The sequence below is a fragment of the Manis pentadactyla genome, chromosome 19, assembly GCF_030020395.1.
Source record: "Manis pentadactyla isolate mManPen7 chromosome 19, mManPen7.hap1, whole genome shotgun sequence".
Classification (NCBI taxonomy): Eukaryota; Metazoa; Chordata; class Mammalia; order Pholidota; family Manidae; genus Manis; species Manis pentadactyla.
The window spans coordinates 11205490-11233038 of record NC_080037.1 but is presented as its reverse complement, the minus strand read 5'-3'; the positions used below and the strand labels follow the sequence as shown (position 1 = coordinate 11233038).

Sequence of the window (27549 nt, the reverse complement as noted above, 5' to 3'; positions counted from 1 at the left end):
TCCTGGGCTCGATGTTGTCTCTCCGTCTGCCAGGGACCCTCCCTCACCCGCACATCCCATGGATGGCACTGTCACCTCCTCCCGGCCTTCCCTTAAAAGTCACCTCCTCAATGAAGCCCCACCCAAACCCTGCTTAATACACCTTGTCCCACCCCCACTTCTGATCCCACTAACCCTGCTCAACTTTTTTCTTTTCTTATCTTCCTTGTAATGCACGAGCTAATTTGCTATTCCCACTGCTTATTGCTGTTGTCTGTCATCTCCCACTAGCAGAAAAGCTTTCCCAGGGCAGGGATCTTTGCCTGCTGGGTTCACGAATACGTCCCAAGAGCCTTAAGCAGAATCTGGCACATAGGAGATGCTCGACTAACATTGTGTGGTGGGCAAATACACATAAACATGCTTAGCAAGGGGGTATGTACCTGACTGACACTAAAAGATGTTGGTAGAACAAGTGGATGGATACAATTGCCACCCATTCTGTCCTTTGGCCAAGGTAGGAGTTTTACTGATGAGGAAAGGCCCTTTGTGCCACAGATGATTTCTATAGACCTAGAGGTTTGTCAGTGTTTACCACCAAAAGCTGAGCGGCTGAAGAAAAGGCAGGAAGACCCCCAAGGGAGTCCGGGCCGCCTCTGTGGAGCAGGTGCTCGGCAAACACCTGTGATTGCACATTGAAGGAGTTTGTGATAGCAGGGGAGCAAAAGTAGGGTTCTCCAGGGAGCTGAAAATAAACTAAAACTTAAAAGTAATCAAATCAACTTGCCTTCTAAGAGTTAAGTCATAAAACCAGGTCAGACTAGAGCCAAAGGGAGTTCACACCCAGTGGGCCGTTTTCCTTCCTAAATCTGCTTTGTGCCAGGCTCTCTGCCTCCAGGAGAGGCGCTGCCATTCCCTCGAGTTGCCCCGGTATCACCCTTTCCTCACACGCTCACCTCCTACCAGAGCAAAGGCCTGCCAACCCCACCTCTAAATATCCCTCAAATTCAATTCACTTAATTGCAACTAAACCACTTTAGTTCCAACCAATACCATCTGCTTATTATGCACTCAATATAGTTTTGTGCCGTTGTTCTGACACCACTCTTACATCAGGCAACTTTCTGATTATAATCTGGCTTCCGGGCTTGGCCTGTAGAGCACTCATCTATGTGACGGCCATATTTCTTTCTGAAAATTAAATGACATCAGAATTGGGAGCTAGATTCATCGGACTCTTCACAGTTGCCGTGTTCCTGTGGCTGCAGTGGCAGAGGGCCAGATTGGCGGTCACTTCGTCCCCCTGCTGCGTGGCACTGTGGCTCTTGGGGGTTCTGGTCATCTGCCAGTGACACCCTGATCCTGTTTCGTCTGAAATTTCAAGTTCCTCCAGGAGGATGCCGAAGCCATTGGTGCCCCGGGGGCCAACGGAGGAGGACACAAAGGAGAGGAAAAAAGAGGCGAACGGAAGGTGGTGATGGGAGAAGCCAGGGAGGAGGTGAGGGGAAGGGGACTGAAAACGCAGCGACACCTTCCCCCTGACATGCCCCACAAGGCATTGACTGGGGCCCCAAAGGAGTCGTCACAGGGGCAGAATGAAGGCAGCTCTGTGGTTGCGAGCACAGGACCCTGTATCGTGGGCACCCTCAGAGGAGAGGGTGACTTTGGAGATGAAAGTTCCTTCATTAATTAACATTCACAGAACCTTCTCCAGGTGCACGTTCTTCCCAGAATGTACAGAACCACATATTTATTGGATTGCAGGGGTGCCCTGACAAGCTCTGGACTGAATCCGGCGCCTGGGTCCCGGCCCCAGTACTGCCACTCGCCAAATGTGTGACCTTAGGATGGTCACTTTGTTCCTTTGGATCTTGGTATCCTGATCTATATTCATAATCAGAACTAACATTTGCAAAAACTTAGTCATCTACAAAGCGTTGTCACAGATATTATCTTATTTGATCACAGGAGCCTCAGATGGTAGGAATTACTTTTACATTTCAATTGAAGAAATTGAAGCTAGCGAAGAGTCCAAGTCCTCCCAGCTCTGCCGTGCTGTAAGACGGCTATTCAATCTAGCAAATAACATTTGGAGGCCACAGGCCATTTTCTTAATCTAAGAAGACCAAAAAGCAGGGGTGGGAAGGTGGGGAGTCGAGGGGGACGAAGCACAGAAAGAAAAGGGAGAGAGACGGCAATATGTCTCCTCTGTTCTGTTGCCTGGTGACAGGATGCCAGGGTGAATGTGGACCAGTGTGAAATATGCTAAGCTGCTGCCAGGCCCTTGGGAGAGTCTCCGGGGAGGTAAAGGCAAAGACAGGGCGGATGTCAGAGCTGGCCTCCTCTCCAGGTCTCACACCCAGGCCCCCAGGGGCCCTCCCTTCTCCCTTAACCCTCCCCTCTCCACCCTTTCTTTCTAGGTAACTTGTTCCCAGATTACTGATGGCTTAGTTCCCCCACCCAATTCACAGAGGTTTTGCTTCCCTCTGTCTGCTCTGTGCTGGGCCCCATCTATGTGAGAGGCCATGGGTGGCACTGAAGAAATGCAGGCTTGGAAGTCGCATTTGCCAGATATTCCCAGGTGCACATCAACCCTAGTGTGTCCTGCCAGGGGAGAGGTGAGGTCGGAAACATTGCTACTTGTGGAAGAGGCATCTCAAGGCATCTTGTCGGGCCTTTCCTGCATCTCACAGGGTGGGTACCCCGCCAGGTTTGCCTTACATGACCCCATTCCTGGCCAGAGCTAATTAGTCCAAGGGTGGAAACATAACCCGGACCAACCAGGCATCTCAGGCTTCTGAGAATTGAGCATCAAGACCAATAGTATTTGGCCAATTCCTCTTTGCCTGTGGCTAGAAGAATGTGTACTCCCTGGATAGGGGCCCGCCATGGTCTGCCATGGAGACGGAGGCATAGAAAGCTGGTGGGGGAGAGGGCAGAGAAAGAAAGGCAGGCACTTGAACAGAAGGAGAGAGAAGAGAGGGTGAGAGAATTCTTCCTGGAGCTGAGGGATTCCCAGGTCCGGGTTTAGTTAGTTGCCTCCTGAAGTCTGACCACACGCCTGCTTTGAGCTTCTGCCTGGAATGAGTACTTGGTACCCTTATAATAAACGCCTCCATTTTAAACCAAGTTCCAGTAGTTTTCTGATACTGAAACCCAAGAGTTTTAACCAACACTCCCGAGACCCTGGGGTTCCCTCTTACACTCTGGCACCCCCCACCTCCAGGCTTATCAGAGGCCCTGCACTGCACCTCAGCACCCCCTCCAAAGGCACACAGGCTTCTCCCCACCCGCACAAGCCACGTATTCCCTGACAGAAGTCCTCCTGGGCTTAGGAGGCCCTTTGTGGCTTGATCCCAGCCTTGAACAGGGTGCCTGCACGTGGCCCAGCAACCAGCAATTTCTCTGATTGCACCCTCTTTTCAAAGGGTGCTTAATTTGCCTGAGGGAGTTTCTCTTGTTTACCCAGGGAACGTGTGCCATTATGATAATTGACATCTGCTGGAATGTTCTGCCAGCCTGGCCCGGGGCTGAACGCTGAAAAACAATATCTATTAAGAGGCAATGAGGAGAAGGGACGGAGAGGGGCAGGCCCTTTCTTCAGTGGCGCCTATACCCGGCTCAGCCAGCAGGGCAGCCTTCCTTCCATTCCTTGGCTTCAGTGATTTCCAAGAAGAGCGAATTTCTTTATAGTGTTTATAGCAATTCAGGGCCAGGAACGCAGAATGACAGTGTGATGTCAAATCTTGGGCCCTCAAAGGAGGGCTCTCTTTTTTTGGCATCTTTGTGTACATTGTAGGCTATCTGCCTCTTTAGAAGTAAAGAAATGCACCCCACCTCCAAGCTGGAGGTCAGAAAATCTGGGTTGCAAGGATTGGAGGATGCAGGGAAATGAATTCCCAATAACAACAGCAAACTGGAAGGATCTTCCCAGGTGTGACCTTGATATATGATCACCATTATCACCAACCGGCCCTGTCAGTGCCCTTTGCCCTGTGCAAACCTGAGCGCATCCTTAGGAGCCCTTGATGTACATCTAATAAGCAACACACTAAAGAGATATAGTGGGTCAGCTAATTAATTCCAAATAAAGACAGACTTGAGTGATTGAACTTAAGAAGCAAATGCCAGGTTTTAAAAGACAACAAGATGTATCCGTAGATTGCAATGGTCTTGAATCCAGATCATTGCTGAACCAAGGAGGTATTCTTTACTTTCCTGGTCCCACCTCGTACAGTTTGGGCACAGCCAGATCTTCACAGCCACACCTGAGAAGCCTGTGGTGTCTGAGAACTCTTTAGGGTGTCTTCAGACTTTGCCACTTACCTTGGAAAGGTCCACCAGGGTGTTGGCTTGATCACTCAGCTTCCTCTGCTCCATCTTGACACTCCTCAGTCTGTGGGAAAGAGTTGCAACAGCCATACTCTTCCAGGGCAGGTTCAGGCTTATCCCACAAGCAGATTCCACACCCACATCGATTCATCTGGTTTTGGAACCCAGCACGGGGACCTCGAACATGGGTGACAACTGACCAGAATCAAGGGTTTGTCGGGTCCCCAAGAGAGCACATTCTTGAGTCCATACACGCTCACCTTCAGCCACTTTAGCCTCCTCGCTATTCTCAGGTCCCTTCCTGCTCCTATGTCTTTGTCTAGGCTGTGCCTTCCACCCAGAATGCCCTCCTCAGCCTTTCAGGGGTTCCCAAAACCTCCAGGTCAAAATAAATGTTTTCAGTCTCTGTGTTCCCATTCTACTTCTGCTTCAAGTTGTAATAAGGGTGTGCGTGTGTGTGTGTGCGCGTGTGTGTGTGTGTGTGTGTGTGTGTGTAATGTGAGAGCCCTTAGAGGTTCTTACTCTGATCTTTACCTTCCATGCCTGGCAGTAGCAGGTGCCACAAATGAATAAACAGGCTGCCCTGGGTCCAGTTCTGCAGCCTATGTGTGGAGAGGAACAGAATGGGTTTCTTCTGTGTCTCTAAGCATAGAAGATATTGGTAGAGGTGTGGGGTCCCGCCACCCCTAATTGAGTCATCTGGTGGTTGAGCTGCCCCACATACTCACTGGTGGATAGCTTGGAGGAACTTCCTCTGGTGTTTTCTGACCCTGGCATGATCGATCTTCTTTAGCAGCTTCGTGTGTTTATAGATTAGCCATGTCTCCCGAAGGACATTGGCTGCAGCATTCTTGATCTAAAGAAAAATAAAGAAAGCAGGGTGCTCTTGGGTTAAATTTTCCTACATTCACATAATGTGTATTTGGTGTTTGCTGATACAGTCTATCGTATGGTAAGGAAACCATTCTTCAGTGATCTATTTCCTTAATCAAATCATGAACTCTTAGCAAAGGATGATTGAAATTCATCTCTTATTAATCCTGTTTTGGACACAGGAGGCTGGAGCCTGAAGTTGAGAGGTGTTTCTTATTTCTTTCTTAATTATTTTAGGACTGCCTCTCGACTGCTGTTGCTGATACTATATTTAGGTAGGCTGCATTAGCAAGACCTGGAGGCCTGGGGCTCCATTTAAATAGATAAATATAAACCCTAGCATGCAGAGTTCCACGCTCTACCTGAGATTTCCATTTAGTGCATGTGGTACATTTCTTAGCTTCAGAAAGTAAACAGATTTCCTATCTGATGGAGATTTTAAAGTGCCTCTTTGAAGAAATGTCTTTTCCACCAAATAGAACCATAGGTATCAACAACTCCATTGTTCTCTTTCCCTGGTGGCCAAAAACATTTACACTGAAATGACATGTACATATAATTGGCATAAAACTGAAATAATTTCAAAGCCGTGTCTGAAAATCAGTGAAGATATTCAGGTGTGAAACCAGAGCTGTCTCTTTCCCAGAGCTAGCTCCTTTGCTGTGCACCGCCATCACATATTTCAACATAGGACGCTGTCATCGGTTGACATGGAAACCGCTGATATCACCCAGCTCACGACTGAGCTGAGACATATCAATGGCATCCAGATGGCAGGGGACAAGGTTTTAATCCAAACACAGACATCTTCAGCAATTAGGAATAAGAGCAAGAGGAAACATTTCTTATTAAGCACAAGCTAAACAGATTTTTGATTAACCATTCCCCATTTCTGTCAGCCATGCAAATTGGCACTGGCCCACAGGCCTGGGGCCTGGAAGTAAGTAGGCCAGCCTAGTAGAAATCAGGTTACTAGCCAGAAATGATTTTAATAAAACTGGAGAGTACAGGCCTGCTTCTTCAGACTGACATCAACAGATGGGACGTTGTTAAAATACTGGGACGTGTGGGAAGGCTTAGGAAACATTGTTTTGCAGGCTGATAACTTTGGTGTGTGTATGGTTTAAAAAATTTATTACTAAGGCTGGATTATATTTTTCATTGGCACTGAAGTGATATTTTTAAAAGAACAGCTATATCTTCTCAGAAATGTTCTAAGTGACATAAATATTGCTTTTTTGTTCAGCGAAAACTCACTGTGAAAATGGTTTTAAATGACTTAATTGCCCACCTCTGGTACTTTCTTGCCTGAAAGGAAGCAGGTGGTGGTGAGTAGAAGCTGGAATTGAGGAGTGTCCAGGTGAGGAGCAGGGCGGTAGAAGAAGGATGGGCCCTGGGGTTCTGTGTGGGGTGGAAAGCAGCCTCCTGGCGAAAGAGGCAGAACAGAAGGGAACCCTCTCCACACAGTGCATACGACTGCTGCCTTTTGTAAGGTGAGGGCCAATGCGACACATGATTTGTTCAGGTTCTCTGAGTGCTTAGCCTCCAAAGAAGGCCTCACAGAAAAACACGGAGACAAAAATCCTGCCCTAGCTTTTAAGATGTGCAGCAGAACCCCAGCTCCACACGTCTCCTCTTTGGAATGCTGACAGAGCCACTGGAAGTCAGTGTGTCGGTATGGACCAAACATTTGAAATTGGAAAGACAGCTGGTGGATCCTTGCTCCTCCTTACTAAGCAGTTTAGGGGTAAGTGCTTAACTATCTGTAAGATGGGAAAACTCTTATTTAAAGGGTTGTGATGAGGCCCAAAGGAGGCAATGATGATGGTGCTCTTGGTGCTGAGACTAACAGCTACCATGCACCTGGGGCCAGGGATAGGGCATAGGTCTGGGTCTTCATGTGTAAACTTGGGAAATCCTCACAATCAGCCTATCAGGCGGGTACAGTATTATCTCCAGTTTACAGATGATGAAACTGAGACTCCAGCCAAGCTCATGAAGTTATAAATGGCAAACTGAGTCAACATGGATTTAAGTGTTATTTAGACTGCAAACATGCAGATATTAGTTATTACCATCCACCCCGAACTCCCATTTAAAATACGAGGAAACAGCTTCCCAGACAGGATGTGAGGGCCAGAATCCCAGAGCTAGCTCATGGGAAAGTCAAAATAAGAGCCAGGTCCAAGAAGAGCATCAACTTTTCCTGTGGTCTGAAGAAAGAGCTAACTAGATTTCATCTGTATACAAACAAAATTATTTCCTGTTTCTCAGGATCAAGGAATTGGAAAGAACATTAGAATTTTTTTCATCATTGTGGCCTTCCCTTTGCCATACCAGGACCTACACTCAACTTCAGTCCAAATGTCAAGTACTGAGATCACAGCACAGCCTGGGTAGCTGAGAGAGGCAGACACATCATCTTTACGGGTTTGAACAGGAGGCCCCTGTGTGTTCGGGAAAGTGATGTTAAATGCAAGCCTTGGTGCTGACTCTGAAATTAATTGCCAGCCAACAGCCTGGCACAAAGCTAAGTAGATCAATATTTGCAAGAGAAAAAGAAATAGGCTTTTAACTGCACTGTGCTTTCCCAGGTCGGCAGTAAATGCTATTGTGACCAGGGTCTCCCTCTAATTCACCCAGCTGAGTGCTGTGAGCAGTGTTGGGCTAGGGAACAGCTGAGGTTGTGTGCTCCTACTAAGATGCACTGAATCCCTGATTGGGGCTTGGGTACCCTCCAGGCTCTTCTGATGGGCAGGGACACCAGAGTCAAAAGGTGCTCCTGGGGGTGGGGGCGGGATAGGTCCGGGAACTGGGAAGGGCTGAGCAAGGTTAGCCATGATGGGATGGGTTCAGGGATGGTTAGAAGAGCCATTTGCTCATGCAAGGCTGGCTATGTGGTTCCCAGAAGCCATAAGCATATGAGTTGATGTTTTCTGTGGGTCCATATGCACTCTACCAAAAAGCTGTGTGCTCTCACTCTGATGGGGGCCAGAGAAGGCACTCAGTGACCTACATACTTTAGGAGTGGCTCTACGATTAATGGGCCTGCGCAAGGAAGTCATTCAATAAGATACTATAAATAATAGTGACAGCTAACATTTGCCGAGTGCTTACTACGTGCCAGGCTCTGTGCTAAACACTTCATGCAGCCATTGTTTCATTAGTCCTTGGAAAAATTTCACAAGTGGATGGAGTTATTCTCTCTTACTTGGACTTGTTACTAAACCTCGCTGACCATTTTCTTTCTCATTTCTTCAAAAAACACTTAATGAGCACCTACAGTGGGCCAGGAAGTGTTCTAGGAAGTGAGCATACTGTGGTCAACAAACTGATAGCATTCCTGCCCTCAGGGAGTTTCTTGTGGAGACAGTAGGTAGTTTCTAATACAGTATCAGGTAATGAATGTTTCTGAGAAAAATACAGCACTTAGGGGCTAGAGAGTAAGGCAAGTGTTACTGCTCTGTGAAATGGGACTGTGCTGTTGACTAAATGAGAATACACTCAAAACACTTAGCCCAGAGCCTGGCCATAGCGCACTTCAATACATGGTGGCTTTGTGGGTATTCTTCCCCACTCCCCACTAACAAAAGAAAACATTAAATAGAACACACAATGTCTATTCCTTGAACACTTGGCCATGTCATCAATGTCAATGGCTTGGTCTGGCCACCTGTCTGCCAGAGTACCTGCCACTTGGTATTATAGAGAGGCTACAGGTGGCAGGAGGAACGTTTGGGACAGGATGAGAGAGGCACCCTTCGTGGGCCCCCAGAACCTCCAAAAGCCACTGGGAGCCTTGGGAGACTAATTCCAGGATCCCACTGGTAGACCCTGCAGGGAAAAAGGTAGCATGCCCATTGCTCTGCCAGAACCCCTCCCAGGAAGGGGAGGGGTGGGGAGGGGGAAGGGAGGAAGCCCGGAAGCAGATCAGCCTGGCAAGTGGGTGTGACAAGTAACTTCAAGGGGTTCTGCAGGCTGAAGCTAGCTTAACTGATGGACATCACAGTCCAAAAACCTAGGCCAGCCTGGTCTTCAGATGCTTGACGGAAGGTGTCCCCATCACACAGGCTGTCGCTTTCCCCGTCTGCCAACCCCACTGGTGAGGGAAGTCCTCACCCTCACCCAACAGACCTGCTGCTGGCTTCCTGCAGCTCCATCTCTGTCACCTCTCGGCTTACACCCTCTCTCCTTCCTTCCCCAGCCCATTTCACACTCCTATCTGAGGCTTCTCTGCCAGCCTTCCCTGGAAGCCATCCCTGAGTGCTTAGAACAGGGTCCCCACCTCTGTGGCTGGCAGGAAATTGGGGCACGGAGCAAGGAGGCATTATTTCTGTGATGCAAAGTTGGAGTTTGAAGTTCCTTCTCCATAGCAACAGTGCAATGGATGGTGGTTAATTCTATAATGACACTAAGGTGATGCTCAGCTAGTTTGGAGGTAAACTGGCTTTTCTTCCCAGCAGGCTTGGGGCCCTAACCACCATGCCAAGTTCTAAGGAACTCCACTGGGTTATGGCTGGAGAGCTGCCTGCAGCCCTAACTAGGACCCAGCAAGCTGCATTTGACTGTGGGTCCACCCCACCCATCACTGGGCCTGAGGAGCTTATCTCTAAGGGTCAAAACTCATGTTTCTTTAATTTTTGTTAAAGAAATATTGCACCCAACCTGTCTGGGTCAGAACCTTTGTGAGTGATATAATTTACAATCCCTTTCTGGGGAGAATTAGCATTCCTGGTACTGCTCAATCACTTATCTGATAAATTTTAAAGCTATTAAGACCAATTCTGGGTCCAACCAACTCTCACTCAAGAGTCTACTGTCCCGCCAGACTTTCTGTCCCTGGTATAACAATGACTACCATTGTCTTTTTCTATAAAATAACCCTACTATGAGTAAATCCTTGAATTAGCCTGCCAGAAGAAAAAAATTTATGATGAAACTCTGACGTGAGCCCATAATTAAAGAAAATTTTTCCTTAGCACTGATCAGTAGGTACTGGAAGGTTGCTAAAGGTTTCTGAGGAGGATGGCAGTATGTTCAGAGCTAAATCTTAGAGTCTAAAGACGTCCCCAGGAAGCAAAATACAAGATGACTGGGGTAAGGGAGGCCCCTGAAGAGAGACGGTAGCAAACAGCTGTGATGGAGCCAGACTAAGGTGATGGTTAGATTAAGGATGGTGGGGTGGAGGGCCCGGAGACTGGAACCACAGAGGCGTCATTAGCCAAGCACGGAAGCCAGGAGAAGGAACTAGTATAGGAAAGGTGGGGGTTTGGTTTTGATCTTACCCATTGATTTCATGGGGAAATGTACTTGGATGAAGTGTTTGGGGCAGGGACCTGTCATGGTAGGGGTAAGGAGACACAGGCAGCCAGTGACACATACCAGCTGCCTGAAGAAGGCCTGGCATGGACAGCAGGTGTGGCAAACAGAACATCTGGCCATGGTGCCTTGTAAGCCACTGTGTCCGTGGTTTGCCTGTCTTGCCTTTGAGAAAGAAGAGCTGCTCTCTGCGGGCAGGCAGTAAGCACGAGGGCAAGGGACCACCTCCTACCCATCTTGGTGTCCCAGATCACTGAGTGTGGTGTCCAGAAGATGACCCCTCGGATGGGTGTGTTTAGTTACATAAAACGGAGAGATGGGGACATGTAGCACTGAGTGGGAGAAGAAATGGCACTGTAGTGTCGTTTCTACAGTCTCTGTGTGTGTCATTTACATGTATATTATCTAGTAGCCCAGAGGTTAGCAATAAATTATAATTACAGAATAACAATGGCAGTAACAGTGCAAAGTCAGTGTGGGAAGATCTGATTACATTAAGTCATTAAGTGCAGACATGGCGTTGCCACCAAGGTTGACAAGTCGTACAAGGGAAAGAAGAAAAGCCATGCGCTTCAGGAACAGCAGAAACGGAGTTCTTACCCTCTGTGGCTAGGTCACCGCCCCCACCCTTCCACACACCTCCGTCCCCCCACGCACAAGTAAGTAAATAAAAATAGAGCGACTCTAATGGGAAAGGCTGGGCTGAAGCCTCTACAGGATAAACAAACACTGGAACAGTCTGAGTATTTTTATGATTAACAGGTTACAACGCCTCCTTTTTTTTTTTTTGGCTCAGGTGTTTGAAGAATTAAGGTTGCATGTACTTGTAAGAGATTGCTTTTATCTGTGAAGTCTACTGATCGTCGACTCCTGAGAGGCTTGCAATTGTGCCACAATCGGCTCCTCCCACGATTGAATCCTTCTCGGAGAATTCACTGAGAACTGATGCATAAATTGAGTTTAGCATCGCTCTGACCCGTGACTCCTTCCAGTGGAGACGGCGGACTAGGCACCCCGGAGGAAGAAAGGTGGGCTCCTCTGAGAGCAGGTCAAGGTGAGCTGAAGCCAGGGCAGACCACACCTGCAGCCCGGTTCCTTCCAATCAAAGTCATGAAAAAGAAATTTTCCAAGTCCCCATCCTGCCAGCTTTGAAAATCTGCCCTCTGTAAGAACCATCCCTTTTGTGTTTGTTTCTCCGGGAAAAGATATTAGACATTAAAGGGACATTTCAACAGATTTAAGTGTTCTCAGAAGAGTGAGGTGTTATTCGATTAAAAAGGTGCCTTGCACTCATGGATGAGCAATAAATATTTGTTGATTAGATTTTCAGTCCTACTTTGCAAAAAATAAGCGGACTTGAGGAGGATTTTAAAGAATTATTTTTGAAAGATTGAAATTAGTAACCACAATCTCATCTCCTTCTACAATTACACTGCAGGAACATTGTTTATTTTCCTGTCATACGAGGGAGCTGGCTTCCCTCGGCTTTATTTTCCTCCAGTGTCTGATTTACGGAGTGAAAAATGGAGAGGGTAAAGGCATCACATGAAATACAAAGTATATCCTTGGTTTCAGAAAGCAAACCCGAATAAACAGAGACTGCTCATGTCTCTGCTCTAAGGAAACAGCTTCTGAGAAGGTTCTGGAGTAAAGCTCTCTTCTGTCACGCCTGCACATATTTTCAGAAGAGAGACAAGAATATTTGCATTTATGTGTTCCGATGACTTTGATCATTTGCTCAGTACCCAGCATGACTTCTGCATGCGGTGTTAGGGCCCAAAGGATCACAGCTGTGTGACAGGGTTCTGGGCAAAATCCGCTGGTGTACCCACTACCCACGGCTACGGCCCTGGGTCCTGCCATCTTGATGCTACACATTGTTTCCTTTTGTACAGCTCAGGGCCACGATATGACATCTACAACCATCTGGATATCAACATAAGAGTATTTGCCTGGACCTGTTCCTTTTAACATCTGGGGAGGCTCTTCAAAGAATCCAATATATGTAATCAAAGACCAAACGCCATAAATAATTCCGCTGAGAAACCGGAGCGGCCCTGGCACCTGCGCGTTCCCCCACTGCCTTCCCCAAGAGCTGGCGCGCACTCCGTCATTCCCCCTCTCTTTTTGTTCTCCCTTCCTGCCTTTGTCTCTATTGCTAACACATTTTACTGTGCTGTGACATTAATCACTGAAGTTTTTTCTCTAGCTTTCGAAAACCCAAATCAAAATGTGGTTGCTTGTGGGTCTCACCCACTCTAGTCCAAAATGGAAAGACTTGCTCTGCCGGCCAAGACCCCAGCCTAGGGGTTTGAAGAGGCGAGTTTTGCAAGAAACCCCAGTACTGACCTTCGTTCAGCCTGCAGCTCTAAAGAATTTTCCATAAAAGCTGTCATTAGATAAACAGCTCCTGTCTTGCTCGTTCGGCCCGCTGTTTGTTATCCTGGAAGGCTCGTTTCTGTCTCTTCTAAATGGGCCTTTTCTTCTCTGACAATTCATTGGGGTGTCAGACTTTGAGCAGCTACACAGCCTCCCCCTTCCTGCATATTTTCAGTTTTCATCCTCTTTAACCACTTTCATAAAGGCACAAGTGAGAAACATTATCCAGAAAACCCAAAAGGGGGAAAATTGGGTGATGACATTTTGATGAGCATTATTTAGGAATGAAGGCTCTACTGGGATGATCGTCTTTCATTATTTTTTTTCAAAGGTTTGGACTTCGATACATTTCCAGTATCATTTTTAAGATTCTCTACTGCCCTTTCCTAATGAGAATCATGAAAATATTTGAGCACAAACAAAAACGGTACCTCATACTGGGTGATTTATTCGGTACCATTAGGCAAGGGGTGCAGGTTACACCATCACAAGCTACAGACTTAATTATCAGGAAAATTATTTGGATGTCTGAACCACACACAGGGATTTAACAGAAGACAGGAGCCCAGAACGTTGAGGTGCTGTGCCCATTTTGTAGAAGCCGTGTGCATGTGCCTGGGGCTCTCTCAACCCTCCATGTAAAGGTATGTCTCTAACCTCTATTGTGTGACTATTTTTTTTCCGACCGGCTTCCACATTGGTCTTAAGTCCCCCGTTAAGGCATGGACAGCAGTGTCTTACCCGTTTGGTGAGCTGAGTGTCCATCATGAAGTTGTGAACATGCTTCTCTGCTTTAGTGAGTTCCAGCTTTCGGGCCACCACGGCCACCACCAGGGCGGTGCAGCCCGCGCCCTGTCGGGGACAGCAAGAGGACCAGGGGGAGAGAGCACGTCAGTAAGAGGCGAGGTTCAGGCAGACACTCAATGTGCGCCATGCCCACTGTAGGGTTGCTGGGAGTGGAGTAGAGATTTGAGCTCTCTGGCTGGACAAGCTTCAGAACTTGTTGGGGCCCTGATTCCTGCCCCAAGAAGGGGTCTGCAGCCCTCTTGGCTTAGCTGTAGGACTGACCTCTGGGTGACTGAGTCTTCACAGAACCAGCCACTTCCTAATGGAGCAGGGTGCTGGGTGAGGCTGAGTCTTTGGAGAATTTAAAACAAGGGACAATCACTTGGTTATCTGCCAGGCTGTGCTGGGAAGACAGAGCATCCAGCACACACAGGCCCCCTCTCCCTCCTGCACATCTCAACCCTACTGCCATCTCCAGACCAGGGGCCAGGGGCCAGTTTATGCATAAAGGAGTATGGGGGAAACTCCTGCTGCTGGTGGAGTTTTCCTGAAAATAATCTAATGAAGAGACAATACGTTTTCTCTCCCAGATTGCTTCCCAGGAGAACACTGGCTGGCACGAGTTATGTGTACTCAATGATGTGCTTGCTCCCCAGCCGGGTCTTTTTACCTGGGTTGAGGCTGTGAGTCAGCAGAAGGAATGAGCGCTTCCTTGCTTTTACCAAGAGGCTCATGAATTCACCATCATGCAGAGATTTTAAACATGACAACAACCCTCCTGCCTCAAACCAGGATTTTTAAGGGAACCCGTGGAAGGCCACTGGTATTTTCCAGAGTGGTGTTCCTGCTCTGCGTGGGTAGTTGCATGCCAGGGACACACTGAGGACAGTAAGTCAGAGAAGCAGGGTTTCTCAGGACTCTCTTTGTCCCAATGCTTGATTGTCTGGGAAATAAGCAGAGAGTGGCACATTCCGACATTCTCCCAGTGGATTTTTAAGTCCTCTTCACTGTCTCCTTGACTGGGCACTGGGGCTGTGAGACAGTCTCTCCTCCCTGGTTTTCTGCAGGCAGTGGAGTCAGCCCTGCTCTCGCCTGGCCCTTAGGAGACGGTGCACTCGCTCTAGTCAGCAGCCACCGCCCTCTTCCTGCACACTGGACCCCGGTTGGCCCTGAGCTACTCATGGGAAGCGATGATAAGCTCAGGAAATCCTCTAGATGCCAAAAGTAATTACAGTCGCCACAGAGCCCCGTTTAGCAGTGTGAGGTCCCAGGACTGCAGGAAATCCATCAGTGACACTCTGGGCTCATCGGAGCTAACACAATGTTGTCAGATGGCAAGGAGTACTATTCAAGGGCATGTAGTCTGAACTGGAGTTAGGAGGAATGCAGATGGGTGGAAGATTCCCCTCCTCTCTCCTTTATAATCTCTCCTTCCCTCTCCTGCAGGTTGGCAAAGGCCGGCCTGTGTAAGGTTTTGGTATGGCTGAAGAGGGCAAACGCTTTCCCCTGGCTTTTCACAAGGGGAAAAACCTTTCACTCGTTAAAACCACCTCGTGTTTCTTGGCACATTTGTTCATTTGGTCAGCCACCCACTTCTAGCACAACACACTGAAAAGAACGGCATCTGTGTGAACTTTCCTTTTCTGACCTCATTTTCCGCTCTTGTGGAGGGACAGCCGTGCTTTCCTGGCATCAGTGGTTTACAGGAGACTCTGTGCCCAGTTTTCAAAGGCTATGTATCGGCAGCGGGACAGCTTGGTCTGTAGCTGTAATCAATTTAGCCCGGCCTTCAAAGCAAAAAATAGCTTAAAAGAAGCTGTCCTAGAGGGAAGACGTGGGTTCCGTTTCCCTTCAACCGGACCAAGTATAATCCCTCTCCTTTATGTGCAGCTCCAAAAGCACTTTGGGCTGAGAGCCCCAAAAGAGGCTGTATCAGTGTTAAAATGGAACATCAGACGGACAGGGCTCTCCCCAGGCTTCACTCTCTCTTATCTCCCCAGGGAAACGCTACTTAAATCACCCCTGAAAGCCGGGGCAGGACAAGCCTGAGGAGGGAGTCTCCCCGCTCACCATGCCATTTGGGGATTTTCATCAAAACAATCATCCACCACCCCAATTTCCAGGGTCTAGATGGAGTGCCCCGTAGCTCTTGCCATGACTCACAGACTAGCCAGTTGAATGCAGGGGGCTTAGACGTTAGAAGGTCTAAACTAAAGAATCATCTATTTTATATGATCCAGATACATTTCTGCATGGAGGCAAGAGGGTGGACTAGATGACATTTCCTTGTTTCAACTTAAGATGCCAAGACTCCCTTGTGGATAGTTCTCTGGAGGATGCTGGGTTCTTAACTCCCAAGTCTAACTTGAATAGATAGCAGTGGATACTCCTAACTTTATTTTTCTTTCAGAAAATCCATCATCTGGATGTAAGTAGAAAGTCACCAAAGTGAAGCCTAACTTGGTCATTTCCATTAAGAGGCACACTTGTAGAGATGGGGTCAGACATCAGCAACCTTCAGGAAGTGGTGGGCAGGGCGCTGAAATCCAGACTGCTGGTCCTCTGCAGTGTGTGTGTGTGTGTGTGTGTGTGTGTGTGTGACACGTAAGAGAGAGAAGAGGGGAGAAGGAAGGGAAGGGGGAAGAGGAAAGGGAAGGGAAGACGAGGGGGGTGCAGAGAGAGAGAGCTGGAGCAGAGATGAGACAGGAAATCTGCTGGCCTGCATCCTATGCCGCATGGGACAGAACAGGGAAAGAGGAAAGCAAGAAGCAGAGGATAAGGGAAAAGGTCAGGCTGATGGGATTGAAGAGGAAGGCAGGAAGAACAAGGAGTCTGGACTTCAGTTAGAAGTGAATGGCCAATTTTGGCTCTTTAGAGGAAATAAAGGAAGCAACAGCACGGCATCCATCCCCTCCCTCCCGCTGAGCTGGCCTTCCTGTGGCAGAAGGATCACCTATGTTCCTTTGGGGATGATGGGTCTTTGTTCTTGGAAGAGCCGGTCAGTCTGACAGGGCCGCCTCAGCAGCCCGGGAAGGCTTGTGCGGCATGGGTTAGTTTTAAGAGATACGCTAAGGACTTGGCTGATTTTGGTGAGAGAGCTCACGCTGTCCTAGTGTAGAATCTCAGGAATGGCTGGTGGGCAGAGGGGGCATGTGAGGAGAGGATGGAGTGGAACAGAAAAGGGTAAGCAGCTGCTGGTGTGACCTCTATGGGGTCAGATTATGGAGCGAATCCATGACTCAGCCTTTTGCCTTCGAAAGTGCCAAGGCCTGAATCCCAGATGATACCAGTGGATCCCCTGGGTTTTCTCTGTCCAGCTCCCAGTTCCACGGGAGGGTGGTGGGAGGGGATAAGGACCCACCTCTAATGAGGTCTTACTTTCCAAGGTACATGGTGAACAGAAGCACAAGAGTAGAGCAGCGAAAGGCGTGCTGGCGTGGGGGGAACACGCCTAACTCCTCTATAGATTTGGACCCCAGACCTGGTCTCCTCCACACCGGTCCTCCCACTTCTGGTTTCCAAGAAACATTTTCCAGCTGCAAAACTTAGAATCTGGAAAACAAGTATCCCCAGGGAAAAGTATGAGGCGTTCTTAACGAAAGACGCATAAAATAAAATAAAACATAAATGAAAGTGACAAATGGAGGAGGGAAGCCTGGAGGATTTAAAGTTGGATTCTGTTTCTGCAACAGATTCCATGTAACAACTAAAATAACATCAATTGGTTTGAAAGCAAGGTGTTTCGGGGAGAAGTTCATCTTCTAAAACTGACATTAAGCAGATGTCTTGCTGAGCCCTCTTTCCCCTCCTCCCAGAATGACTCCATTTCTGCTCCCTTTACTTCATCATCTCTTTCCTTTTGCAGCTCAAAGAAGCATCTCTCATGGAGCCTTGGGGAGAAGCTCAGTGTCCCCAGCAGACATCCTGGAAGCCTTGTCTATTTGTCCCTAACTCAGGGAGGGTCCACAGAGTGAGCTGAGCTTTAGAAAGTGGCTCTGTTGACGTGGGACTCCTGCCAGGCAGGCGTGAGGGCCCGAAGCCCTTCCAGATGTCTGCAGAGCCAAAAGGTCTTCAAGGGCACATCTTTCATTGTCGTCGTCGTTTCCAATTCTGGATACTCACTATTGACGGCTTTCTCTCTGCTCTGTCATGGTCATCAACAAATCCTTTATGGAAAGACACTAAGACTTGGATAGATCGGTTTTTTGCTGTGAAATCTCTCGAACATCCCGGGTCTGTGTCAACAATGTCAAGTTGTTCAGACAATTATATACCCTGCTTAATGGCTGATAATTACACCGTTACTGGGATTGCCGAGAGAAAACAATGATTAAGACTATTTACAGCCTGCGCACACAAACCCTTCTATCCTTCCTAAGCAGGCTTTGCCGTGGCCTGCCTGGTGTCCATGGCAACCAAACAGGAAGCCCTACCTTTAGTGAAGGCACTTGCAATAATAATCGGGAGATGTACACAGTGTTGGGAGGCTGGGGTAGGGGAGGAAGCGATTCCCAGCAATGCAAAACCCTTGAAAGGTGTGACTCAGCCAGAAAAGTCACATTTGTTAGAAAAATGCCAACAGGGTTCCTCACTGGCTGACACCAGTGAGATGACTGACTTTAATTCGGGTAAAAATACTGACAATGAATACAGGAAACCTCTCTGTTCCTGTATACAAAGTGGTATATATGTAGGCAGTGGTTTTGTTCAAAGCAAAGATGAAGGGCATTGGGCTGCATTTTTGATATGGGAGGTGGATACAGGTTTCTTTTCATCCGTTTGCTTTTTTTCCATGTTGATCACACCTCGCTCCATAAGGAACAATACACTCCTTCCAAGGAGCTGTAATGACCCAGGGGCCGTAAAGCATGCTGAAGACCACAGCCCAAGGCGAAGGTAGGGCGGGGGGCCCAGGGGTCCTACCCGCCTCACTCAGCTGCGCCAGGACAGAAGCCAGGAAATGCGGGAGTGAAGGAACCAGGAAAATGGAGATGGGACCACATCTTGGATGGGGCACAGCTCCAGGCTGAGACAGAGAGTGGTCGGTATTTAAAAATGACAGAGGCTCCCGGCAGGGCCCACCCACCTATGGCCCCGGCTCTGAGCCGGCCCAGGCTGAGCGCGGGTTCTGGGGCACGGAGCCCACGCTCCAGCAGCCGCTCTCAGGCAGGAAAGCTTTGGCCTTCGGGTGGCATTTCATTCCTTTCTGGAAAGAAGAATCGTTCCCTGGTTTCCTGGTGACAGCTGGAGCTGAGCCAGACAGACTCCTACTAACTGGTGGGAGGTGTTTGTTCTAAGGCCTTACACTTACCCGTGATTTATCGTGACCCCAGCCCTAAGCCTTTTGTCATTAGCTTCTGTTTCAAGCCCTGCCTGCTAATGTGCGCCTGTGCTAGAAAAGGGCCGAGGACTGTGTCCAGTCGAGACGACAATGCTGGAGCCCTCCTCTCCCTGGACCCACTGCCCCTGGCCTCTGACTCCAGCCTCCTCTGCTCTCAGTGGCCCACGTCCAGCTGTCTTGTCACCCAGATCAGTGAGGCCACCAGGCTGCTGCAGGGTGGGAGCAGGGCCACCCCCACCTCTGGTGAACCCTTAACTCCTTTCCTGCTGCAGAAAGGAGTCACTTCCATTTCAGAAGGAGGAGCTTTTTTCTCCCCATGGTGAAATGGGGTGATGGATGAAATCTGAGGGAGCCCTGAAAAGAAGAACTTTCACTGACGCATTGGGGGTACAGAGAGGGCGCCCCATGGTGGGCTGCGGTAACAGCCATGGAGACCTAGAACCCAGCCACAGACAGCATGGCGCCTGTACCCCCCCTGGCCTCTGGCTAAGCTGTGTGCTTCTTCCTCTGAGCCTCAGTTTCCTCTTCTGGACACATGTGCTCACTCTGTGTCCTAGGAGTCTAGGAAGAAGGTCAAAGAGCAATAGCATTCCATCTAGGACCTAACGTGCAGGGCCAGGGAATGCCTTGTCGACTGGCCCGTGAAGGAGCAGCAGAGATGGGGATGCAGAGGGCTTTGCCAACACTGGTGGCACGTGCAACTCCTCATCACTGACAAACACACTGACAAGATGCATGGCGACTGTCCTCATCACTGGCAGGGAGGAGGGCAGGGCAGTCTTCTACCCCCACTCTGTACTTGGGAATGCTGAGATCAGCGGCTAAGTGCCCTGCCCAGGGCCCCCAGACTGCACTTGGAACCCACCCACGTCCCTCCCATATATTGTGCTACGATGACCATGTGACAGGCAAAGCTTTGTGTGGGAGCGAGGTGGCAGGGTGCTGGACAGGAGAGGTGCATCTCAAAGAAGAGGGCACCTAGGCAGAGACAGGTGGGGTCGCAGTCCAACCCCAATGCCAGCATCCGGAAGGCCCCGGCACTTGGAGCCAGAGCCTCACCATGCAGGTGAAGAAGCCAAAGTCTAGGGAAAGTCCAGAGCCGGCCCAGGGCCCTGTGGGCAAACCAGGACCCAAACCAGGGCAAACCTGGACCTGGCCTGCCCAGTCCAGGACTCAGGTCTCTTATGGCCCATTCAGTGCCCTTTCCCCCGTTCTCACCTCGGTCGTGAGTTCCAGCTCAACTTTATCAGACATGGTGTGAAGGTCTGTGGGGTCCAGGGGACAGGAAGGACACAGAACCACATGCCCTGATGCTCACTGGGTGGCGGTGGGTGCGAGTGGAGGGTTGGACCAACAGGCAGTTTCACCCAGCCTCTTTTGGGGGTGCTATGAAGATATCATTAACAGTCAGGAACCAGGACCTCCTCCTATCTTAGGAAAGGAAACCACGAAGTGAGAAACTGTTGTGGATTTCCCACCTGCCTTTCTGTGGCCCGTTCACTAGCAGCTGGTCCCACGCCCTGACTGGAAGGGGCCCTGCAGTCTCAGTAGAGGGCGGGGCCCCTTGCAACACTCGGGGTTCAGCGAAGGCCGATGGGCAGAGAGGTGTACTCACCATGATACCAGTGAGCAGACAGACGCCTTTCCCGCAGTACGTGTGGGGCACCATATCCCCATAGCCAATGGAGAGGAATGTGATGGAGATGAGCCACATGGCGCCCAGGAAGTTACTAGTCACATCCTGCTGGTCGTGGTACCTGCGAAGGGCAAGACAGGAGTTAGTGCAACTGCCCTTCCCCAGAGCAGAGGCCGGGGACAAACCCCGATGGGGGAAGGAAGGAGATATTTTGCTGTGGCAGACACAGCCACAATGGGGATACACCCAGCTCTCCGTAGGTGACTGGAGGCGCCGTGGTTCTGCCCCCCCACTCCACCCCCACCCTGGGTCCTGTCTGCAGCTCCCCAGCCCCAGCTCCCTATCGTGAGCTTGGTCCCAGACATAAAATGTTTTGTCATGATTTGCACATTACTGTAGACGTCCTTTTGGCATTGATAAAATAGCTTTGGATGAAATCATGCAGTAATAAAATTTAGATTTTCCCTTCCAAGTCGACAGCCCAACTGTATATGCATGTGATTAATCTGAAATCACAAGCTCCCGAACACGGGAAAACGTCAAAAAAAAATCACCAGACTCATTTAGCAATTTCCCCTAGGAAGACTGATGAATCCCAAAGACTGGCACCTCCCGGGTGTCTGCAGCAGCCAGGGCTGCCTCGGAGCTCTTCCCAGGGGATGCTGGGGTCTCTGCAGAGGGACAGCCTTCTGTAGAGCTGGATGGAGGCGTGTGGCTCCTCCACTCTGGAGGGAACCAGCTGGAAACACATCACCACTGTTCCCTGATGCCCTTTCCACCCCGTCCTTGTCCTCCCCCACTTCAACCCCCAACACCAAGGCTCACTCTGTCAGGCGCCGAGCCAAGTACAGAAATACAAAGATGAGCCCAAGGCAGCCCCTGCCCTCGGGGCTCTCAGCTCACGGGAGGGGTCTGCCGTGGATGCAGACATTTGCATGAAGGTTGGTAAGTGGGTGGGCAAGGCACCCCGTGGGCAGGAGGGAAAGAGAATGGCCTTGACCCAAATGCCGGGGGCTTAGTCGGAGGCTGGAGTTTTCCAGACAGGCCAGGGGAAAGGGTGCTCCAGCAGAGGGAACACCCTTAGGAAGGGCAAGAGCTCACTGGCTGCCCCTGGGGTGGCAGAGCAGGTCCAGGTGGGTGCCTTCTCAGAATGTTCTCTAACAGGATCAGCCTGAATGACACACAGGGACTTTGCATTTTATCCTGCAGGGATGTCACTCTTGATAAAATCTCCCCATCAGCCTCCGGGAGTCAGCTTGATGAGACCAAACCATCCCGGGTGTTAGGGCAGAAAGCCGTTAGGAACCGTAATCCGCAGAACTGAGTTGCCAGCGAGGCTTACAGGAGTAAATGCACATACATGCTTGGAACAGGATCGGGCACAAGGAGGCCCCAGGAAGCACTAGCTACTATCCTCAGTGCTCTCCATGCCCCCGACAGAGTCTGGCGCCCAGTGGGCAGTCGGTTAAGTGTTGCTTTTTCTCCCCTTACCCACCTACATCAGGTATGCGGAGAAGGAAGAGGTGCAGGTGCACCTGGAGACAGGCCTGAAAGGAGGCAGAAGCTCTGCTAGTCAGAAAGGAGGTGGAGGGCATATGAGTCGGGGACCCCAAGGGCACACACGGCCAAAACCATTACGGACTCTGACTGTGTCAGTGGAAGTCACCCAACCTACCATGCGGCTGGCACTCTGTGTGCAAACACACTCATTCTCACGGTGCCCTGCAAAGTATCCTACAGGAAGCACAGGGACATTGCCTGCAGACACACAGCAGTGACCCAGGCAAGGCCCGTGCTCCTTTCGTTGCCCCCCTGGGCATCAGAGAGGCAGGCATGCCTGCTATGTGTCTTGGAGAATGATGAGGACATTTTAGAGAGAGGAGGGCACCTGGGCTCCAGGAGCAGGTGATGAGGTCACCTGGGAGACAAGGGGCTGATTTTGGAAGACCTTGAGTTCTAGGATAAGAGGTCTGGATTTGGTCTTAGAGGCCTTGGGAGGATTTCGGTTCTTGAGCAGAGGAAAGACAGGATGGCACGGCCCGCTTGGCAGAGCGGTCTGCAGGTGGTGAGAGGACGTTCAGAAAGATGGGACACATACATGGGCGGACTCTGAGGGAAGGAAACTGGAGCTCAGAGTGGGGTTACGTATACAGCAATGGGCAACCTGTCTCTTTTTTTTAAGTTGATGTTTGATTGCCTGTTTTATTTTTCTCTACATTCCCTTTATGTTTTTTTGGGTTTTTTTGTCATTCACCAGATCCAGTCCAATGGGTGCTAACTGTGTGTGCTGCGGAGAGGAGAAGCAAATCTCAAGGATGTTATTCATTCCTCATTCGCCAAACTTCAATGGTCTGCCCTCTGACTTGGGGCTATAGAAGATGCCAAGATGAATGGGACAGATGCCCTCCTCTCCAGTGGCTTGAACATTGTCATGGAGATAAGACACACATGCAACTCACCAAGCAGGAAGTGATGAGCAAGAGAGCAGGGCTGGTGATTCAGGACTGTGGGAGTGTAGAGGAGGGAGAAATTGCTTCCAAACCTATTCACAATTTTATAGCGGTTTACACTGTCACAAATTCACGTACTAATCTCATGCTATTTTTTGCAATAGAGAAATTTTCAGAGAAGATAGTTCTGTGTTTTTCTTTACAGGCTAAGGAGGAAAAGTGTAGTTTTTTTTAGGGTAGTTAAGTATTATCGTTAATTTATCATTAGGGTGTGGACTATGGCTTTTTCACTTTTTAATTTTATGAAAGTAATAGATGCAAAAGACTATGATTGGGTAAAGATGGTGGATTAAACACACAGGTCTACCTTTGCTCTGTCCTTGGGTCCCTCTACAATTAACAGTTTTAGTCCCCTGCTTTTAAAAATAAGCAGTCAACCAGGAATCACCAGACATCTAAGGACAGATATCTCTAACATTAAAGACACAGACCAAACCAGGCAATTAAAGAAACAAAGAAAAAGGACCTGGATCAAATACAGACCATTCACAAAGAACTCTTGCAAAAAAATCCTACATGTAAACATTGTAGGAGAGAGAAAATAAGGTATTGGACCCATGAGACAAGGACGGAATGCGGTACCAAAGAAGTCTCTCTAGATGGAATGGAAAATGAATTGGGGGGGTCTCCTAAAAGGCATAAAAAGACAGAGGGATGAAAATAGGAGAGAAAATGTGAGAAAATTGGTGAATCAGCCTACCAGTTCAAATCATATTGGTTTCAGGAAGAGAGAACTGGGAAAAGGAAGGAGAACGAAGGAGAGAAATAATGATTAAAAAGAAATCACTAAAAAAGTTTCCCAGAACCAAAGGACACAAGTTTCTAGATCAAGGGTCCACTGTCCCCAGTACAGTGGATGAAAATACTCACACCAAGGCACATTATTGTGAAATTTCAGAACACGAGAGGGGAAAGATGATCTTATGGAGTTTCCAGAGAGAAAGAGAGAGAGAGAGAGAGGTCAAATGCAAAGAATCAGAAATCGGTGACTTTGGACTTTGTCACAGCAACACGGGAATCTAGAAGCCTAGGGAATAAAGCCTTCAAACTTCTGAAGGAAACCTATCTCCAAGCCAGAATGCTAACCCAAAGAGACCAGATGTCCAAACCAGCTGAAGTATTGGTTAAGTATGAGGGTAGAATGAGGCCATTTTCAAACATGCAAGGCCCTCGAAGATTTGCACCCTCTGCACCCTTTCTCAGGAAGCAACAGGAGGATGTGCTTCCTGAAATCAAAGGAGTCAGTCGAGGAGGAAGCCCTGGGATGGAGGAAACTGGAGACTCACAGAGCAGAGAAGCCCAGGGTGATGGTCCCCAGATGTCCACAAGACGGCCATGCACCTGTCAGGGAGGGCAGCCAGGCCAGACGGGAGCAGGTCAGAGGCCCTGGGAGACATTTCTCCAAGAAAATGAAAAGGACAGAAACCATGATATGCCTGGACATGCTGGGAAGAGATTTAGACAATTGCCAGAATTTGGAATGGAATTTGTGATAAATACATAGAAAACTAAGCAAGTGAACAAACATGATAATTAACCAGGAAAAACAGAAGTTCTGCAGGAAAGGAAAAGTTAGCATCTTTTACTACGAGGCTCAACTGTGAATAGAGTCCATTAAAGTTGTCTGAGCAATGTAAACACTGATTACTGATCTAAACAAAATGAAGATATTATTATGAAAGGAGGCTGGGGGGACAGGAAGGGCTGGAGGGGAAGAAAGGGGGCTAAAGGCTCATCTTCCATAGTAGAAGTGAACAGGTGATGCCCAAAACCGAAGTACCAGAAAGTAGCAATGCAAGCATGTTATTTAGAGTCATGGAGATAAATACTAAAATTAATTAACAAAGGAGGTCAAGGTAGTTACCCCTGGAGAAGGGTGAATGGGAAGAACTGGTAGAGCACAGCAAAGTCCACAGAATAATTGCCTCTAAAATGTATCCATGTACAACTGCCATAATATCAAACCAAACCTAAGAGGGAAAACCAAAAATACATGTAGCGTAAAATCAAGTTACGAAGCATAACAACGGAATAACTATTGCTGAAATCACAGTCCACTCTTGCCTTGTTGAATCGACTTGTGTGTTCTCTCCCCTGTCAGTCCCCTGTAATCCCCTAGAGGCGATCAAAATCACAAATTTCATGCTTATTATGTCCTTGTTTTCCTTCATACTACTTCCACATAAGTATGCATAGCTAAACAATATATCATTTAGTTTTGCCTACTTCTGAGCATTATAAAAATGAAATCCTATTATGAGAATGTCATAGCAGACTCTAAAATGGCCCCCGATAGTCCCCTTCCTCCTGGGCTAGTCACATACCTCTGAGTGTGGATGGGACCTAGTAATTTGTTTCTATATACATGGCAGAAGTGCTAGGCTATCCGGTTATAAGACTATGGCTTCTGTCTGGGAGATCTTGACCTTGTCCTTTTTCAGATTGCTCTCCCTTGGGAGAAGCCGCCTGCCATGCCACTAGGTAAGGCCCACATGGTAAGGGACCACAGCCTGCCCACCGTGTGGAAGCAGAAACCCTTAAGTTGAGCCTTGACGTGAGACCACAGCCCTGGCCAACAATTTGACTCCAATCTCATGGCAGACCTTGAGCCAATGGTCCCCATTTAAGCTGCCCCTGAATTCCTGACCTATAGCAACAGTGCAATAGTAAATGTTTGTTGTTTTAAGCTGCTAAACTATGGGGCAATTTGTTATGCAGCAATAGATAGCTAATACAGTGAACTCTTTTATGAACTGTTTTTTTTCCATCAGCCTATATGTTGATCTATGTGGCTACAGTATTTTCATTCCTGTACTGTTTCATCATATGAATATACCATAATTTATTCACCTATTGATGGACATTTGGATGGTTTCCCACTATCTCCAGAAATACTGCTCCATTCTTAATCATAGCCCTTGGTGCATTCTGTTGTTTTCTCGAGGACACATACCTAAGAGTGGATTTGCTAGTTGGTAGGGTATATACAGAATTAACTTCATCAGAAAATGCCAAAACGACGTCCCCATTAGGCGTCCCCTAGCGGTGGATAAGAATTCCTGTTGCTCCATGTCCTCATCAACAGTTGTCATCATTTGACTTTAATTTTCGCCAAAGTAGTGGGTAAATTGGTATCTATCATGCTTTTACTTTTCAGTTCCTTGATAAAATTTTGAATATCTTTCATGTGTTTATGGGTCTTTCATGTTTCCTCCTTGTGAATTATTATTCATGACTTTTCCATTTGTCTATTGGCTTGTTTTGTCTTATTGATTCTAAGAACTCTTTATACATTTTAGATAAGAAGAACTTTGTCAGTTTATGTGTCTCAAATACTTTCTTCTAGTTTGTGCCTGGTCTTTTTATTTTCTTTATAGTATTTTTGATGAATAGGAGTTTTAAATATTACTGCAGCTGAATTTATCCTCCTTTTCACTTATAATTAGTGACTTGTATAATTTTTAAAGAAATCCTTCTCTACCTGCAGTTATAAGATTTTCTTTTCAATGTTTCTAAATGTTGCCACTCACATTTAAGTCTTTAATTCACCTGGAATTGATTTTGTGTATGGTGTGGGGTAGGGATATGGCTTTCCTTTTTTATTATGTGGAAAACGAATTATCCAGGCCCACTTAATGAGTAGTCCGTCCTTTCCCTCACTGACTCTCAACACCTCCTCTGTCATATGGATTGTATGTGGAGGTGCTGCTATTTCTGGATTCTCTATTCTGTTCCACTGGCCTATTTCTCTAACCTGGAGTTACATTATAGTCGTCTCTGTAGCCTTTTTTAGGGACCCTCTCAGAGCCTAACTCACAGTAAGTGCTCAGTGAATATTTGTGGAATGAACATGGCCTGCTTGTTCCTTTTCCTGACCCCCTGTGAAGGTGATGCTTACTTTAGTAGCTCAGGGAAGCATGTTAAGGTAACATCAGCTGTCCTCTTCAGCAGATGAACTCTTGTCAAAGTGGCTGCCAAGTTCTCTGGGCTTCGAGTAGGTTCTCACTATTAATAAGAACTCGGCTTCTTGACAGTAGCTGTGACCTAAGTCTTTTCACATGAATCTTAGTGACTTGATGGTTCTAGTATTTGTCCTGAGTCTGGCTTGCTGGAAATTTTCAGGAATTGAGCCAAGTCGATTGCTTTGTCTTTACCTTTGAATCATGCCTCAGCTTCACACTGTTGGACGCCAGTCTGCACTGAGCTGCGGACCCTACGCTGGTTAAGTTATCCAGTGAAAAACCCAACAGCATGTACCTGACGACCCCTTGGTGGCCTCTGACCCCATGGGTGCCTGCCTCCTCAGAAATGCCTCCTCCATCTCCAGTGGCTTGCTCTCTGCTTTCCTCCAGCTCTCACCATCCGTCGCGGCCCCTTCCACAGGCCTGCTCTTC

At 48.2% G+C, this 27549-nt stretch overlaps 1 protein-coding gene across 7 annotated transcripts in view; it reads right to left on the bottom strand.

The window, feature by feature from the left end:
* The window catches only part of KCNN3 (potassium calcium-activated channel subfamily N member 3), a 149503-nt gene that overhangs the window by 9391 nt on the left and 112563 nt on the right, over window positions 1-27549 (bottom strand). For 6 of the 7 annotated variants that reach the window (XM_057494917.1, XM_036922335.2, XM_057494919.1 and 3 more), the window contains 4 exons: window positions 20625-20766; window positions 13624-13734; window positions 5040-5167; window positions 4306-4375 (listed from right to left, as the gene is read on the bottom strand). In XM_057494917.1, coding sequence (XP_057350900.1) covers window positions 4306-4375; window positions 5040-5167; window positions 13624-13734; window positions 20625-20766 — 451 coding nt within the window. The remainder of the gene's footprint in view (window positions 1-4305; window positions 4376-5039; window positions 5168-13623; window positions 13735-20624; window positions 20767-27549) is intronic. The other variant, XM_057494918.1, reaches the window with a different exon arrangement.